Source organism: Notolepis coatsorum, assembly GCF_963971535.1.
Source record: "Notolepis coatsorum genome assembly, chromosome: 14".
Classification (NCBI taxonomy): domain Eukaryota; kingdom Metazoa; phylum Chordata; class Actinopteri; order Aulopiformes; family Paralepididae; genus Notolepis; species Notolepis coatsorum.
This window is the reverse complement of record NC_140178.1, coordinates 101,900,634-101,918,344: the sequence shown is the minus strand read 5'-3', so window position 1 is coordinate 101,918,344 and position 17,711 is coordinate 101,900,634. Positions and strand designations below refer to the sequence as shown.

The 17,711-nt window shown below is 45.2% G+C and overlaps 1 protein-coding gene across 2 annotated transcripts in view; it reads left to right on the top strand.

The window, feature by feature from the left end:
* The first annotated feature begins 1,748 nt into the window (after positions 1 to 1,748).
* The window catches only part of LOC311239748 (ras-related protein Rab-37), an 80,725-nt gene continuing 64,762 nt past the window's right edge, over positions 1,749 to 17,711 (top strand). The window contains exons 1-2 of one of the 2 annotated variants that reach the window (XM_084328163.1): positions 1,749 to 2,170; positions 7,815 to 7,925. In XM_084328163.1, the coding sequence (XP_084184289.1) occupies positions 2,045 to 2,170; positions 7,815 to 7,925 (237 nt within the window). In that variant the 5' untranslated portion in view covers positions 1,749 to 2,044. The remainder of the gene's footprint in view (positions 2,171 to 7,814; positions 7,926 to 17,711) is intronic. The other variant, XM_084328164.1, reaches the window with a different exon arrangement.

The window sequence follows — 17,711 nt, the reverse complement described above, 5'->3', positions numbered from 1 at the left end:
AGCAGCTCCGCCTATAGCGCCCTCTTGTGGAAACAGTTAGACACAGTTAGACAGTTACTTGCAATCATACATAACATCTAACTTGAACACACACACTCACTCACTCACTCACTCACTCACTCACTCAGTCAGTTGATCAGCCTGACTGACTGAAAGGCACAGTGTTGTATATTGTCTCCTACTCTCCTTGCTGACTGGAGTTCTGTTGTTGATACTAGCTCTGCGTACCACAGAGCCAAGGACTGTCGTTCTGCTCAGTGAGAAATGCAGGTTATTGGACAATTATATTGCACGTCAGTATATTATGTAACCCGAATGAGCATGTTGTGGCTTCGTCACGTTTCATTATTTATGTCAACAACCCGTTGTGCATTGAATAAATAGTGTGGAGGTGCGCTCCCCGGGCTGGCTGTTGTGTCTCGGCGTGAACACTGGGGGGAGACAAAGTCCGCAGAGATGGACTATGTGGGACTAGGAAATAAATAAATAAATAAATAACAATGAATTGGAAATTCACACTCTGGTCTGTATGAAAGCATGTTAGGCGTGTATCTCATGCGAATTAAGTGATGGATTAGGATTTTAATGTTTTTTTTCTTTTTTCATCAGGACACATTCTTTGTTTTGTGCGCTTATTTATTTATTTATTTACCTAAGGAGGAGTATTAGGACGAGGAGCATAGGAATACGTTGTTGAATTAAATATCCGTTTAAAGTACAATTAAGGCAGAGGGTTTTTTGTGGGTCTAGACTAGATTAGAATACCGTGCCGCGTGCTGAGAGTGTGATGAATGTAAAATGGAGGACCCTGATGTAAACAAGACGAAGTCTTTCTCTGGTCTGAGCTGTACTGTATTGTACCCATTCTGCAATCTGTTAATAACATTTTCAATCAATCATCAAAAAGTGGAACAGTTTAGTTCCCCTAGCCTCTGCACACAGATCCTCTGAGAAGGTTGAATGACTCTTGATTAGGTCTGTCAGTGACTGTTGATGTAATTAGGCTTGTGAAATTTTTCTCATACTCGATCTCTCTCGCTCTCACCGCCCTCTCCCCGACTCCCCCTCTCTCTCGTCTCTCTGCCAATCAGACCTCTCTCTCTCTCCCCCCTTTCTCTCTTCTCTCCCCCCTTTCTCTCTCTCTCTCTCTCCCCCTCTCTCTCTCCTCCCCCTTTCTCTCTCCCCCCCTCTCTCCTCTCTCCTCTCTCTGTCTCTCTCTCCCCCCCTCTCTCTCTCCCCCCACTCTCTCTCTCCCCCCCCTCTCTCCCCCCTCTCTCTATCTCTCCCCCCCTCTCTCTCTCTCTCTCTCCGTCTCTCTCGTCCCCCCCCCTCTCTCTCTCTCGTCTCTCTCTCTCTCTCTCTCTCTCTCTCTCTCTCTCTCTCTCTCCCATCAATGAAGCAGGCCTGTGGTGAAATGACGTCATGTGGTGAATGAGCGCCTGTTGCCTCACCACCAGAAGACGCGCCTGTTGCCCTCTGTCTGTCTGCAGCCGCGCTCTTAATTAATTATGCTGAATGTTCAATGTCAGCCTATAATAATAAACGAGCAAATAAAGTCGCTATAGTGGAAAGTCGTATCTATTATTGCAAATGGACCGGCGACGTTCTCTACACACGCACGGCACGGCTCACACGCACGCACCCCCTGCCTATACGCGCGTAAAAGGATGAGGGCGCGCTGTTCTGCACAACTGACAGGGTTCCGCTTTGCTCAACTGTTTCCTTGACTGCTGCTGGATGTAGATGCTTTTCGCAAGTGTGTCCACCTTTTGTTTAAGTTTAACAAATAGGCGACACTTGGATGAATCGCAGCACAAATAGGCTACATTTGGAGACATTCTTCTGTGCGTCTCTCTTCTTCCCGCGGGCAGCAGCGCTGTGATGGATGATCACTGACGGACTTAACGCGGCCGGTGACCGGGAGTGAGTCGTGCGGATATCGACGCTCTCTCTCTCTCTTGACCGATCTTGGGGGAGATACCGTGTTTTATCGGGTGAAACTGATACCTCATCGGCTCACTATACTCTCTCTCTTGTCATCGCGATGTCTATGAGAAAGACATCGTTGAAGGATAAACAACAACAGACCAGCAGCAGCAACAACGGAACCGCGAGATATGTGCTGGAGAGGTGCGCGTCTGTCAACGAGTATTATGACATCGCCTTCAAGGTGCGTGTCGCTCTTTTCTTCTCATTATGTTTGTGTTGTTGATGCTTTTCTTCTTGGGAGGGGGTTGTGTTTCCGAATCTGTATCTTTGAGTTGTTGTTGTTGTTGTTGTTGTTGTTGTTGTTGTTGTTGTTGTTGTTGGGGAGCAGTGATGGAACAGGTGTCTTATTATAAAGCATACTGTACTGACTGTATATATAGCTGCTGCAGCTGGGTTCTACATTATGAATTGAAAATGGGGGACCCTGATGTAAACAAGACGAAAGTCTTTCTCTGGTCTGCACCCCCTTAACAATTGTGTGTATTGAGCCGTACTGTATTGTACCCATTCTGCAATCTGTTAATAAAGTTTTCAATCATTCATTCATTTGCCCTGCCCACTTTGACAACCTAGGATGGCTTAGAGTAGACGACAGAGTACAGCAACTTGCAATGGGCCTGGTCTACAAGATACACTACACGACCAAGGTACCCATGTACATGTCAAAATACTTCCCAAAGGTCAGTGAATACCACGATCACAACACCAGAGGGAGCTCCACAAATCATGTTAAACCCAGATTCGGCTCAAATAAGGGACTAAACACGTTTCGCAATTATGCCACATCAATGTGGAACGCCCTACCCAAAGCTGTAAAGGAATGTGGATCACTACCCACTTTCAAAACCTCTCTCAAGGGACACCTACGGGAGACTGCAATTCAACACTGGCCCCTGTAAATATCCTAACCCAACCCCCTCCAATGTACAGTCATTTACCCAGTATGGTTTTGTCAATAGTCCAATGTACAATTTTGTTTGTTTGTACAGTGTCTCCTCCCCCCCCCCCCTCAATGTACAGTTTTGCTTGTTTATACAGTGTGCCCCCCCCCCCCCCCAACCACCTCCAATGTAGATTACCCAGTATGGTTGTCAATATCCCAGTGTACCCAACCCCCCCCCACCCAACCTCCTCCAATGTACAGTTTCTACGTCAAATGTATATACTCCCTTTTCCTGACTCCTTCTGTATCACAAACAGTACTGTATTTGCAAATCTGGTATGTCATAAATGTATAGATGTAGCAGTACTGACTATCTGTATGTCATGTATGTCATATATGTCCTGATGAATTGAAAATGGGGGACCCTGATGTAAACAAGACGAAAGTCTTTCTCTGGTCTGCATCCCCTTAACAATTGTGTGTATTGAGCTGTACTGTATTGTACCCATTCTGCAATCTGTTAATAAAGTTTTCAATCAATTTGTCAAGATGGGGTTGTTCCCCCTTTCACACCTGGAGGAACAGACTAGTCAACCCAATTTTGACTTCAAGACTTTCTAAATTGGTTAACAAAAATTATTTAGATGCGATTGCCTTTGTGATATCCTATCAAATACCATTTTCTTACAACAACTCACAGTCGACCTTTATGGTTTAATTTAGTGTGATTAGGAATTCCTTAATCTTAAGTCTTGTGTGTACAACTCGTTATCATCAGTCCGTCCGCCCTTAATGATGTTTGCTTACAGGGAGGACTTGTTGCACCTCGCCATTGTTTCAAAACACCTGTATGTTCTGTTCTACAAAGCCCTGAGTGACGGGGCTTTTAAAGCTGTATCTTATGAATATGGAGGATTGCTTGCAGCGTGTAACTGGAGAAGTGTTCTGCTCAACCAGCAGCATTTAGGCAGCAGGCGTGGTACACGGAACTGTGGTGATGCTGCCTCGTGTCTGTTGTTTGTGTCATGACTAATGATGACACGACATCATCCTGTTGTAATCACGTTGATTGGGGTTGAAGATGCCCTCTCTCCGAAAAGATGGGGACACAATGATACCGCCGGGGTTAAGAACCACATCTTCAGCTGACAGGCAGCTCAAGCTGTCAGCCAATCAGCACTTGTAACACTCTACAGTCTGTGTTACTGTTGATGAATGGATGAATGAGAACTTTATTTAACAGATTGCAGAATGGGTACAATACAGTACGGCTCAATACACACAATTGTTAAGGGGATGCAGACCAGAGAAAGACTTTCGTCTTGTTTACATCAGGGTCCCCCATTTTCATTTCATAGTGACATTTATTATACTCAACATACATGACATCATGACATTTATGGCATAGGGACATACATGACATACAGGTATATAATTTAGTACTGTTACATTTGTGACATATACGATATGCAAATATACAGTACTGTTACCCAGAGATCCTAACAGAATATTTACATATGATGGGGAGGAGACTGTACATTAGGAGGGGGTGGGTGGGTGCCTGTGTTACTGTTACTGTTGCGCTTGGACTTGATTGGAATATATCACAACAATCCGATGTTATCATTGCTGCATTGGAAATAGTCACAACAAGGAAGGACTAGACATAAATTAAGTGGTGCAATATGATCCCCTGACTGACTTCTACATCCTGTTGCGAAATTCAGTTGCACCTAAATTAATAAACCTTTCACTACCACACTACAGACGGTTAACCCTTTCACTACCACACTACAGAAGGTTAACCTTTCACTACCACACTACAGAAGGTTAACCTTTCACTACCACACTACAGACGGTTAACCCTTTCACTACCACACTACAGAAGGTTAACCTTTCACTACCACACTACAGACGGTTAACCCTTTCACTACCACACTACAGAAGGTTAACCTTTCACTACCACACTACAGACGGTTAACCTTTCACTACCACACTACAGACGGTTAACCCTTTCACTACCACACTACAGAAGGTTAACCTTTCACTACCACACTACAGACGGTTAACCCTTTCACTACCACACAACAGACGGTTAACTCTTTCACTACCACACTGCAGACGGTTAAGTAGTGAAAGTGTTCCTTCTGTAGTGTGGTTGTGAAAGGATTAACCCCATTTGCCGTGTGGCAGTGAAAGGGTTAACCTTCTGTAGTGTCGCAGTGAAAGGGTTAATCATTTGGTAGTGTGTGTGTGGTATAGTGAAAGGGTTAAGCTGTAACAAACAGCAACGTTGTTCTTATTGGACACTAGACATCACACTCACCGCTTATTAAAATTAACACCGTAAGGAGATGGCAATTACTGCGTCTCTCTTGGTTCTCCTCCAGCTAATCCGGGGCACTCGCAGATACCACCCACCTCCAGCCGTTGAGAACACACACACACACCTATCAGCATAATTACCATAGAAATTGGTAGGAAGTTGGGGGTCTCACTGTGACCCTCCTTCCAGAGCAGCGGGTATAAATGGTCTCCCACAGGATATTAGGTTATTCGTCGTAATGTCAAACTGGGACGGGGGAAATAATATAGTCAGTCAGGAGGAGTGGTGGGGAAGGACTGTGTACTGTATGTACTGTACACGCAAGAAGAGAGTCATACTGATGTGTTATTGTATCGGCTTGGGAAATCTATTGTATTTGCAAGGAACATTTTACTGTAAATATGCCAGTTTAGCCAGGTTGGCTAATTTTCAACTGTAGTCTCTGGGGCAGGTGACATGAGCACTGCAATAATTATTTAAGACGGTACAATAATTAAAACACAGTAGGAATCAGTATAGGTTACAATACACTAAAATACATACAAATAAATACATTAAAATACATTACAATTAGGGATGCTCGATATTGGCTTTTTTACCGATACCGATATACCGATATTGTCCAACTCTTAATTTCCGATATCAACCGATACCGATATATGCAGGGTTACCCCCCCCAAAAAATGGAATAATTTCAGGTAATTAACATTACATATCTCTTGTTGTGGAATTAACACAACATTATGCATACTTTTGACAATAAATAAAATCAGAATTTGTTCTTACTTGCTTGCCTGGGTAAATAAAGGTTATAGAAATGTAAAAAAAAAAAAAAAAAAAAAAATTTAAACCGATACCGATATTTTCCGATATCACATTTTAATGCCGATATCGGCCGATAATATCGGTAGGCCGATAATATCGGACATCCCTAATTACAATACATCACAACCCCTCAGTTAAAATGGTCGCACACTTGACCATCTCAGAGGATCTGACATGGACAACACACATAGACTCAGTCGTAAAAAAAAGGCGAAGCAGCGCCTCTACCACCTAAGACAGTTAAGGAAGTTCAGAGTATCTGGGAAGATACTCCAGTCCTTCTACTCCGGAGCTGTAGAGAGCATCTTGACTGGAAACATCACTGCCTGGTATGGCAACAGCACGGCACAGGACAAGAAGGCCCTACAGAGAGTGGTGCGCTCAGCCGAGCGTACCACGGGTATTGCACTACCACCCCTGCAGGTTCTATACAACAAGAGGTGCAAATCCAGAGCCTGCAGAATAATGAAAGACCCTCACCACCCCAACAACAGCCTGTTCATGCTGCTGAGGTCAGGCAGACGCCTGCGAACACCAGCTACTAGGACAGAGAGACTTCGGCTCAGCTTCTTCCCCCAGGCCATCAGAGCCTTCTCTCCACACACAAGCACACATGAGCACACACACGACACACACACTGTACACGCTCACACACTAGCAGCCACTTTAACATGAGCAAGCACACACTCATGCTGCACACGCCCACACTTATGGCCACTAAGGAAAGGTCACTTTAAGAATAGTATAGTATAACTGAGATTGTATAATTTAGCATGTACAGAAAGACCCAGTGCCTCATCCGTAGCTAACAGTGTATTGCACTACCACAGGACCTAGCATGTCCTACCATGCTCTGTAAATAACTTATGTACATATACCGATATGCCCTACTCTGTTTACTTGTTTTATTGCACAATGTCGTTCTATTGGATTCTATTATATGTTATTACTATTGTATTATGCACATCGTTGCGGGCAAGACCACCTGCATTTCATTGTATACTCGTATGCCGTGACAAATAAAACTCTTGACTTGACTTGACCATCTCTCAACCATGATTTTAAGTTAGATTTAAATGAAATGTATCTTTGATACTCCCTGAGCCGTGTTGGCAGACTGTTCCAGGTGTGGGCTGCTCTCACGGAAAAGGCTGCCTGACTAAAAGCAGACCTCCTGTTTGGGACGACACAGTCCCCTCTATACAGACCTGGTATATCTGTCAGCAGATGCTTTCTGTTTTATGAAAGTACAGAGTACTTGTGGTGGGTCTGCTTTGAAACGACCGAATGTACCGTGGGTCATTATTGGATCAAGTTTATCAAATGTTACTTGTGTATAAGGCTTGTTTATATCGTTTTTAGTTTAAGATATTAACCAATGAACATCAAAAAGGCAGGGCTCGGAACATAAATTGATGCAAGTCAACAACCGTTAGGTCAATCATCACCAAATGTGCAGGGTATGTCCAGATACCTACCCGAAACCAACCCTGAAAATCTCATTCAAATCGACCACTAGGGGACACTACAAATGTACAGAATGTGGAATAACACAAATCTAATTATAAAAAAAAAAAAAATGTATCCAAACATTACAAAACTTGCAGGACATGTTTCATAACACAGCTGAACCGTGTGTGTCTGTGTGTGAACTTATTTTGCAATCTTAATGATCAACAATGGCTTGAAAGCTGTTGTTAGCCGCATGCGGCTCTATTCTCATGTTGTTTTGGACCAGCTGTGACCCTGTTCTCTGCTCGTCTGACCTCTGACCATGGCTCTCGTCTCCAGGTGATGCTGTTGGGGGACTCGGCCGTGGGGAAGACCTGTCTCCTGGTGCGCTTTAAAGATGGGGCCTTTCTGGGAGGCAACTTCATAGCCACCGTGGGGATTGACTTTAGGGTGAGAGCCTCACTGTAGATGGTGTACATCATACATACTGTACATCATACATACTGTACACACACAGCAGCAGGCAAGTCTGTCTGGACTCACCAGAGAACGTGTCAACGCATGGTTTGGGCTCCTTTTGTCTCTTTCATTCATTTCCTTTTTTATTTTTTTATTTTTTTACCCATTAACCCTTTCACTACCACACTACGGAAGGTTAACCCTTTCACTACCACACTACAGAAGGTTAACCTTTTCACAACCACACTACAGATGGTTAACACTTTCACTGCCACACTACAGAAGGTTAACCCTTTCATTCACTATCACACGACACTACCCGAGGTTGACCATTTCACTACCACACTACAGAATGTTAACCATTTCACTACTACTGGGTTAATCGCCCCGGTCGGTGTTACTCTCGTTTTGTTGTTGGTCACAGTTTGGGAATTAATTATTTATCTTGAGAGATCGCTGCTTGAATTGTAAGTGACAATAGGGGTGAACTCTGCTTAGATGAAGGGTGTTTCACTCCATAGCTAAAACGGTAGAGGCTGAGTACTTTATTATCTAAAGATGGTAAGTTAGAGTGTTGTGTTCGTTCATAGTTAAAACAGTAGAGGTTGAGTACTTTATTATCTAAAGATGGTAAGTTAGAGTGTTGTGTTCGTTCATAGTTAAAACAGTAGAGGCTGAGTACTTTATTATCTAAAGATGGTAAGTTAGTGTTGTGTTCGTTCATAGGTAAAGACAGTAGAAGCTGAGTACTTTATTATATAAAGATGGCAAGTTAGAATGTTGTGTTCATTCATAGTTAAAGACAGTAGAGGCTGAGTACTTTATTATATAAAGATGGCAAGTTAGAATGTTGTGTTCATTCATAGTTAAAGACAGTAGAGGTTGAGTACTTTATTATATAAAGATGGCAAGTTAGAATGTTGTGTTCATTCATAGTTAAAGACAGTAGCGGCTGAGTACTTTATTACCTAAAGATGGTAAGTTACCATCGACCCCTACCACCCCGGCCACAGCCTGTTTGAGACACTCCCCTCTGGCAGGAGGCTGGGGTCCATCAGGGCCAAAACCTCACGCCACAAGAACAGTTTCTTCCCCTCTGCAGTGAGCCTCATCAACAAGGCTCAGGACTCTCACTGACCCCCCCCACTGTGTTACATTAACACACCCTACTGGACTATATACTTGCCCACTGTATTATTACTTCATTCTAATTAGTGTATATAATTGTATAATTGACCATCTGCCCAGTTGCACAGCCCTGGCCTATTCCTACTTTATTTTTTACTTAAAAGTGTACTATAGTATCCATCTATTGAGCTATATTTAACTTAGTTTATATCACACATCATTTTATTCAACCTCTTATACAGTCGTACAGCCCTGGCCTATATTTTATTTCATAAATATATTATTCTATTGTGCTTAACTTGACTCATATTTCATTTGACTTTACTCCACCACTTTATTGTATTATCTGTCTGTTAATGTCTGTCCGCTAATGTCGCACCAGTAACGTCCAAAGCAAATTCCTTGTATGTGTAAAGTATACTTGGCAATAAAGACCTTTCTGATTCTGATTAGTGTTGTGTTCGTTCATAGCTAAAACAGTAGAGACTGAGTACTTCTCCTATGACTCTTGATTAACGCCACATATGATTCTTACATGGAATATAGATGATCTGCCATACATATCTGGGCAATGAATAATCTAACATATAATGATTTCTCTAGTGTGATTTATTCAAGGATACATAAAGGCAACGATAAAAAGCATAGATGAAACGAGTACAGTAATGACATCTGAAGGATTCTTTTTGAATGAGAAACTATATGATTCCAATAAAACCTTCTGAAGGCAGAACTACAGTATATGTTTCTTATAATCCTTTTCCGTATGAGCCTGCAGCTGCCTCGCTCGCTGATGTAAAGGGCTCTGCCTTTGTTGAATGCACCCAATCATTGGTTTACAGGTCAAAGCGGGAGCAACGCTGTCCTGATTCCTCTGCTGCACACCTGAGCCGCGTCTGCTCATGATGTAAGAGTAGTCACAGCCAGTGGACACGCCGGGTTCCAGCCACACCAGGGCCGATACAAACACGTCAAGGGAGATCGATAAGATGTCATTCAGGCAAAAAAATAAACAATATATATATATATATATATATCGCGAACATTACTGTCCATCCTGGCAATCCATTCTGATGCTGATGCTGTGAATGTCGATCCACCCGTTTCTGTGTTTGTTTGGGACATTAACAGGAAAACTAACAGAGTGAGAGAGAAGACGTCTGGTGCAGTTGTACACAGACCGAGAGCAGTGTATCGTTATAGAGAGCCGTATGGCTAATTAGATACCACTATAATATTGTCGAGCCATTATTGGCACAGTATAGTGACTTGTGTAAGCGAAGTAACGTGGAGAGACTTATAGTTAAACCCAGCGACGTTCTGGACATAACTACTCATTGGAGATCGCCTGCGGGTTAGCTTCAAGTTACAGACGGAGCTAACTAGCTATCATCTATGCCAATGGGCTTTTGGATTAATAGCTATTAACCCTGCCATCGGGCGCTAGGAATACAAGGACCGGTCCGTACGAGACCCCTTCTCCCAGCGACGACAGGATTATCCCACCAGTCTACAGTTTCTCTGGAGCCGGAGCTCTAGAGCAGGGGTGGCCAACCCGCGGCTCGCGAGCCGCATGCGGCTCTTTGCCCGTCAATGTGCGGCTCTTCCATCCATAAAAAAAAATAAAAATAAAAAAAAAATATTTTTTTTTATTTTTTTTTAACTTTTAATTTTTTTTATTTTTTTTTTATGTCACTCATTCCATAAGGACGTAGAATAAACATTTACAATTTTTTTTTAAATGGTCCATTTGCATGTTCTTGGTATCTGAATCTAGGGACATATATGGATCAGTGTCAGAAATAGTGTGTCTGTTACTAGGCTTGAGTAAATTGTAATGAACCAAAGGAGAATATCAATTCTATTTAAAAAAAAAAATTATCTTTGACTGTAAATAACACCATGCTAAAATTGACCAGACCTGAAAAATCTAAGCAAATGAATAAAGGGAAGATGATTAAACAGAAGGTTTTGTAGATACAGTACTGAATTCTGCCATCTTTTTTATAATGTAAATTTCTCCACCATTTTTCATCATATTGCAACACCGTTTTTTGCAAGACGTTCACAGAAAGGTAGAGAAACTAACTGCGTTCTGTTTTATGGCAATAACGTTCAGGTTTGTGCAGGGGAGGAAATTAGGCCACTTTACTCGCCAAATTCGAGTATTTTTTACGTTTGGCGAGTAATTCATGAAGAGCACTCGCCAGTCTGGCGAGTACTTGTAATTACAAAACAAACAAAAAAATCATTCTGCAATCTGCTGATTCGCTCACTGGCACAAGCCGAACTCTGACTCCCCCCTTGATTCCTCCCATTTGCGCCTCAATCCAACCATAACCAATGAACATCATCGTTGTACAGATGCGCTCTAAGCTCCTCCAATGAACACTCATTTTCTAGAAGATGCCGCCCATCTAGGGGAAGTGGACAGATCACTGCGCGCGGACCTACAGACTCCTGCCACCGGCTTGACAACGTAGACAAACTTAGACAAAAACACATCAGTGGATGAAAATGTAGTGTCGTCGCTTTCGGATATCAGTGCGGTCTGACATGGGGGCGAACAACAGCATGCGACGCGTCTCCTTCGAGTCGGATGAGAATGACAAGTCAACCAGGCACCAGCATTAGCCGGCTAGCTACCTAGCATGTAACAAGCTACCATAACGCGCGTTCAACATAGTGGACGACTATACTGAGCGGCTTTGCTTAAATGCAGCCGAGTGACATTTTATTATTACCGGGTTTCCCCCCATATCACCACTCGCCCATATGCCCTTCACAACGGTGATGTTGTCATACTTGGCATTCAGAATACACCTGCTGAACCCCTAGCGTTGTCGATTCGGTTCCAATGTATTGTCATCTTACAGCACAAGTACAGTACAACCAGAATACATTTGGCATACAACCAGAGTGCAAATGTAACAAGTCAAGTTGTTTTATTTAGCTATTACATTACAGTGAAATGCTTGGTTCTTTCACTGCCCAACTCAGTCCAACCTAGACCAGTCCAACCTAGTCCAGTCCAGCCCAGCATCTTTCACTGCCTAGTTCAGCCCAACCCAGTCCAGAATAGTTCCCTCTTTCATATTAATATGTGATATCCTAATATTTTGAAGAGTAGAGACAGTGTGATTAATACATGTTGTATGCTAATATTGTGAAGAGTAGAGACTGTTATTAATGTTTTATGCTAATAAATATTAGAGTAGAGACACGGTGTGATTTTTACTATGATTGAAAATCAATTTAGACAAAGACATACAAAGAAGTAATTATCACAATTAGCGATTTTTTTGGGCTGGTAAAAAATCAGTTTGTCTGGTAAAAAAAATCAGATACTCGCCAGTTGGCTGGTAAGCCAAAAAGTTAGTTTCCTCCCCTGGGTTTGTGGGAGATAATCCCAAAAAATAAGAGAAATTAAAAAGTAAATCCAGAAGTCAGATGATTGACAGGGGCTGGTGTGAGCTGGGTAGGGTAGAAAGCCCTGAGTCTCTTCCTTCAAAAGACTACACTCACTTTTGGCTGTGCCACTTCCTCCTGTCAATATGCGCCGGTTTCCGACTCAATGCCCTGAGATTTCTATAATCTTATATTTCACTAATAACAGTTAAAATAATTGGTAAACAAACATAATGCTGAAAATATACACTTTTACTGTATATCTCGGGCTTAAGAGGTTAACCCTGTGAGGCCCAAATTAAAAAGAAATTAGCAACTTCAGAGGCCAGAGGGTGGGACATATAAACACATTTACTATCAAATAGCATTGTGAGGCTGAACAACAGGACCAATTGACTATACATGTGCTTAAAGGGGAACTATCTTATAAATGGCTTTTTTCAGTGTTTACCATTGTTTCTTAGCTATGTGGACTTATATTAATAGGATATATGTCTCTAATTCTCATATTGGCGAATTCTTCCAATTCTCCTCTCACAATATTCACCCTCACTGAACTGAGTCATCTGAAAATGTGCATATCTGTGATGTCAGAGATTTCTCAGCTGCATAATAATGTGGCAGTTGATGTGGCAGTTGGCACCAGGCCACACAGTGGTTGGAGCCCAGCCTCAAAACGGCTTAAGATCTTGATGTAGAAAAATGCGGTTTTTAGTACTTGATTAGAAATACAAAACAATGCATTTTTTTTGAAAAAAACCTAGGTGTTCCATAGACTCACAGGAATTGTGTAAAAGTGCCCAAATAGTGAAAGAAATAGTAAAATAGTTCCCCTTTAACATTTTTTTAATAAACATTATTTTTTTAAATGGCTAAAAGTGATTTTGTAATTTTGCAACCGTGGGTCTCACAGGGTACTTTTAACCCTGTGAGGCCCAAATAAAAAAGACATTAGCAACTTCAGAGGCCAGAGGGTGAGACCTATAAACACATGAAGGGTGCCGTGACTGAAAAAAAAGGTTGAGAAACGCTGGTATATGGTGTGGCTCTTTGTGGTACCACAGTCATTTTTTTGTGGCTCTTAGTCTCTGACTGGTTGGCCACCCCTGCTCTAGAGAGAACCACCGTCTCCAGCCACCATCTTGCTTTTCCCTGTGCCGCCTCGCTTCGTCTCACTCCATCCAGAGCTCCACCGGTCGAGTATCCGTAGTATAGGAACTATCGTTACCGCTGACTTTGTTGCACTGACATTCTTTTATTAAAAGAGAACCGTGATATATAATATGTATGTTGCTATGACTATTAAAATGCTTGTTCTACTTGTATCCCTGTCCCTGCGCCGTTAATAGAGTGTCCGCCATTTTCTGTACTTATACTGTCTGGCCATTAACATATTCTTTAGCAGTGGTTTAATCTAACATATCTCAATACAGTCAGGGTTGTGTAGCCCCTTAGCTACAATTGGTCCTTCGAGCCGGAGGGTATCAGTAATAATAATAATATTAGTGATAATATGGCCAGCGGCGGACACTCTCCAATCGGCTCTCCCCCATTAGAGCGCCCTAGGCGCCAGCGTCAGCCCCCTCACCACTTGGAGGGCTACGCTGTAGAGTTACCTCCTAGCTTATCTACGAGGACGCTAAGCAAGGATAGCATTGGTAGCTCAAGCATGCCCAACCTTATCGACCTGTCAAACCCAGATGTAGAGACCCAAGCTAGTTTAAGTGAAACTGACTTAGCCTACAGGGGGGGACAAGCGGGGCATGACTTGACTATACCCATAGAACACCACGGCCCCGATATGGACCTCGGAGCGCATGAAAGTAAAGAGTACAGCGCCCCCGAGATGGACCGCGGAGCGCGTGAGAAGACCAGGTCACCGCCAAGCGCAGTCGGCTCCAAATCACCATCCTCAGCGTCCTCCCCAAGCGAAGCCGATAAGAGGCTAGCACAAGTCCTGATCGCCACGATAACCGCTTCGGCGGAAAGGGACCGCCTCCAGGGTGAGCGTGACCGCCTCCAGGCACAACGAGATAGTGAGCGCGAACATCTCAGACTGGAAGAGAGTCGCCTCCAGGCTGACGCCGCGATACATCTCAGACTGGAAGAGAGGCGCCTCCAGGCTGAAGAAACCATGCAGCGAGACCGTCTACAAGCACAAATGATGGCGCAAGCGCTCCAGAATGCGACCCCCCACTCTTCCACCCGGAGCTCCCGGAGATCATCACGACAAGGGTCGAGGGCACCCTCCCCTCCCCGACAAAGCTACACGGGACCCCGCCTACGGGAAGAACCTGCTTACGTTGCAGAGCAGCTAGCCGAGCGACTACAAAGCCTGACGGAGGACGAGGGAGGACAGAAAGCCCACCCGCACTACTCCATCTCAGACCAGGAGGCACAGCGCAGCCCCGGTCTCAGTCCCGACACGCTGTGTTATGAACCCCCAACACGTCCCAGTGGGGAGTTCGAGCACCAGACGGCACAGAGGAATAGTGCCTGGGAACCCAGCCCCTGGTTCCCGCCCAGCACGAACCAACGACCCAACGTACAGGGAGACTCGCCGCGGATGCCTCTCCCCCCACGTGCGTCAGTGTCACAGCCATCCATGGCACCCTACATTGGGACACCCACATTCCCAGACTTCACAAGAGAAGACCGAGCGCAGTATACCGAGCTGCGTATGTGCCTAGAGACAATTATGTCCGGAGTACAGGACGAGTCATACAAGTATGCCATTCTCCTTAAGCACCTCAAGGTAACTAGAGCGCACAACATAGCGCTGGCATACTCCAATTCACAAACTCCCTATTCTGACGCCCTGGTTGCCCTCGACGCACGTTACGGACGTACATGGGACTATGTCATTCAGGAGATACGTGAGATCGAACGTCTCCCCCCGGCTAGAGACAACCGAGCCCTGGACGACTTATCCGTCAAGGTACAGTCCCTGGTAGGGATGCTCGGGTCCCAACGAGAGAAGGGAATGTACGAGTTGTACGCCAACTCCAACGTGGAGCGCATATTGGAGAAGCTTGGAGACCAAGAACGTTTTCGGCGGCAAAGAAACTACCGTGACCCGAATGGCCCAGAACAGTCACTGCTGGACCTTGCTGACTTCCTAGCCAGGGAGGTTAGCAGCCTAAGAATTGACACCTTCGCATGGGGTGGCTCGAACATTAAAGAGGGACAGAGGAGGGCTAAAGACCAAAGCAGGCCCATCACAGTGATGCACCAGGCCGAGTCGGTGTCACGACAGAAGAGTCACAACCCCCCCGCCAAAGAGAGGAGGGCTAAAGACCAAAGTAGGCCCATCACAGTGATGTACCAGGCCGAGTCGGTGTCACGACAGAAGAGTCACAACCCCCCCGCCAAAGAGGAATGGAAGATCGCATGTTATTACTGCTACAGCGAACACTGGCTGTCACAGTGCGACGCATTCAAGAAACTGACCACCGCCGAAGTAAATCAGTGGATTAAGGCTAACAAGCGTGACGGCGCTCACTTCGAAGCACTGCACGAGAGCAACAAGCGAAACTCAGCTCCACAAAGCAACTCGAGAACAGAAGTGCTCCACATCGACCCCGCGAAGAGTGGGAGCTCCAGAGTGCTCCTCAAGGTAGTACGAGTACTCCTCAGTCACGGGGACAAGGTACTCGACACCTACGCCGTCCTCGACGACGGGTCGGAGAAGACACTCCTCCTCGCCTCCGCCGCGACCCAGTTGGACCTGCAGGGCCCAGAGGAGACCATGACCCTCCGTACCATTTGTCAAGACTTAAAGACAATCAAAGGTGAAAACGTCTCGTTCACCATTGCAGCGATCGACCAGCCTGAGAAGCGGTACAGCATCAGCAAGGCGTTCACGAGCTACGACATAGGTTTGTCACGCTACGATTACCCCATCCCACAGCTGAGGGAAAAGTACGACCACCTACGCCAACTGCCCATACCGCTCATCAGCGGCGCTACACCGACCCTACTCATTGGCTCCGACCACGCAGACCTCATTGTCCCAACTGATGCGGTCCACATCGGACCCAGAGGATGCCCAGCCGCGGTTAAGACCCGACTGGGATGGACGCTCCAGGGCCCCCTCTCCGGGCCTTCCAGCCGACCAACGTCCACACGCTGCCTTTACACCAAGGTGAGCGACACAGACAACACTCTCCTACAGCACGTTGAGAGGCTATGGACACTAGACTCGCTGCCATTCAAGAACGAACGCAAGATGGTTCGATCCAAAGAGGACAAGTATGCCATCGCTCTACTCGAGCAGAAGACTACGAGGGTCGAGGTCGACGGAGTGCTAAGATACGCAACCCCACTCTTGAGGCGGGAAGGGATGCCCACTCTGCATGTGCCTAAGGGAGCGACGCACCACTACCTACAGAGCACTGAGCGGCGCCTCGCCAAGGATCCCCCCCAAGCAACGATCTATCGCACCGAGATCTAGAAGCTGGTAACGGCCGGCCACATAAAGAAAATCGATGACCACGAGACAGAAGGGACGACAGAGTCCTGGTACCTGCCCCACCACAAGGTCACCCACAACGGAAGGAACCGCATTGTGTTCAATTGCAGTTATCAGATTGGACAGCAGAATCTGAATAACCTACTCCTGCCCGGCCCGACACTCGGACCCTCCCTCCTCGGCGTCCTGATATGCTTTCGTCAGGACAAAGTGGCCATCAGCGGCGACATCAAGGGGATGTTCCTACAAGTTCGACTGATGGAGGAAGACAAGCCTTTACCGAGGTTTCTGTGGAGGGAGAGGCTCGACGACGAACAACCCTCGATATACCAATGGGAGGTACTCTCCTTCGGCACCACCTGCAGCCCGTGCTGCGCCACGTTCGCGTTACAGAAGCACGTGGCCGAAGACCCCGGAGCCGACGATGATGTTTTCCAAAGTCACTCAGCATTTTCACCAGCCAAAACACACACACACACACACACACACACACACACACACATACACATACACATACACATACACACACTCTCTCTATCCAAATATCCAGTTAGTTTTTATAGTGTAAAGTTTGGCTACTTGAGACAGAGAGACTCTCATTATGCTCGACGCAAGTAAGCGCGCACTGCGTTCAGAGAGAGAGAGAGAGAGAGAGAGAGAGACTCACTCTTCACTGCGACTCTAAAGCGGTGACACTGCACGGTCTACCCGCCAAAGTGGCTGGTAAGAGGGACGGAGTTACACGCCACTGCCGAATTCTACCCGCATTT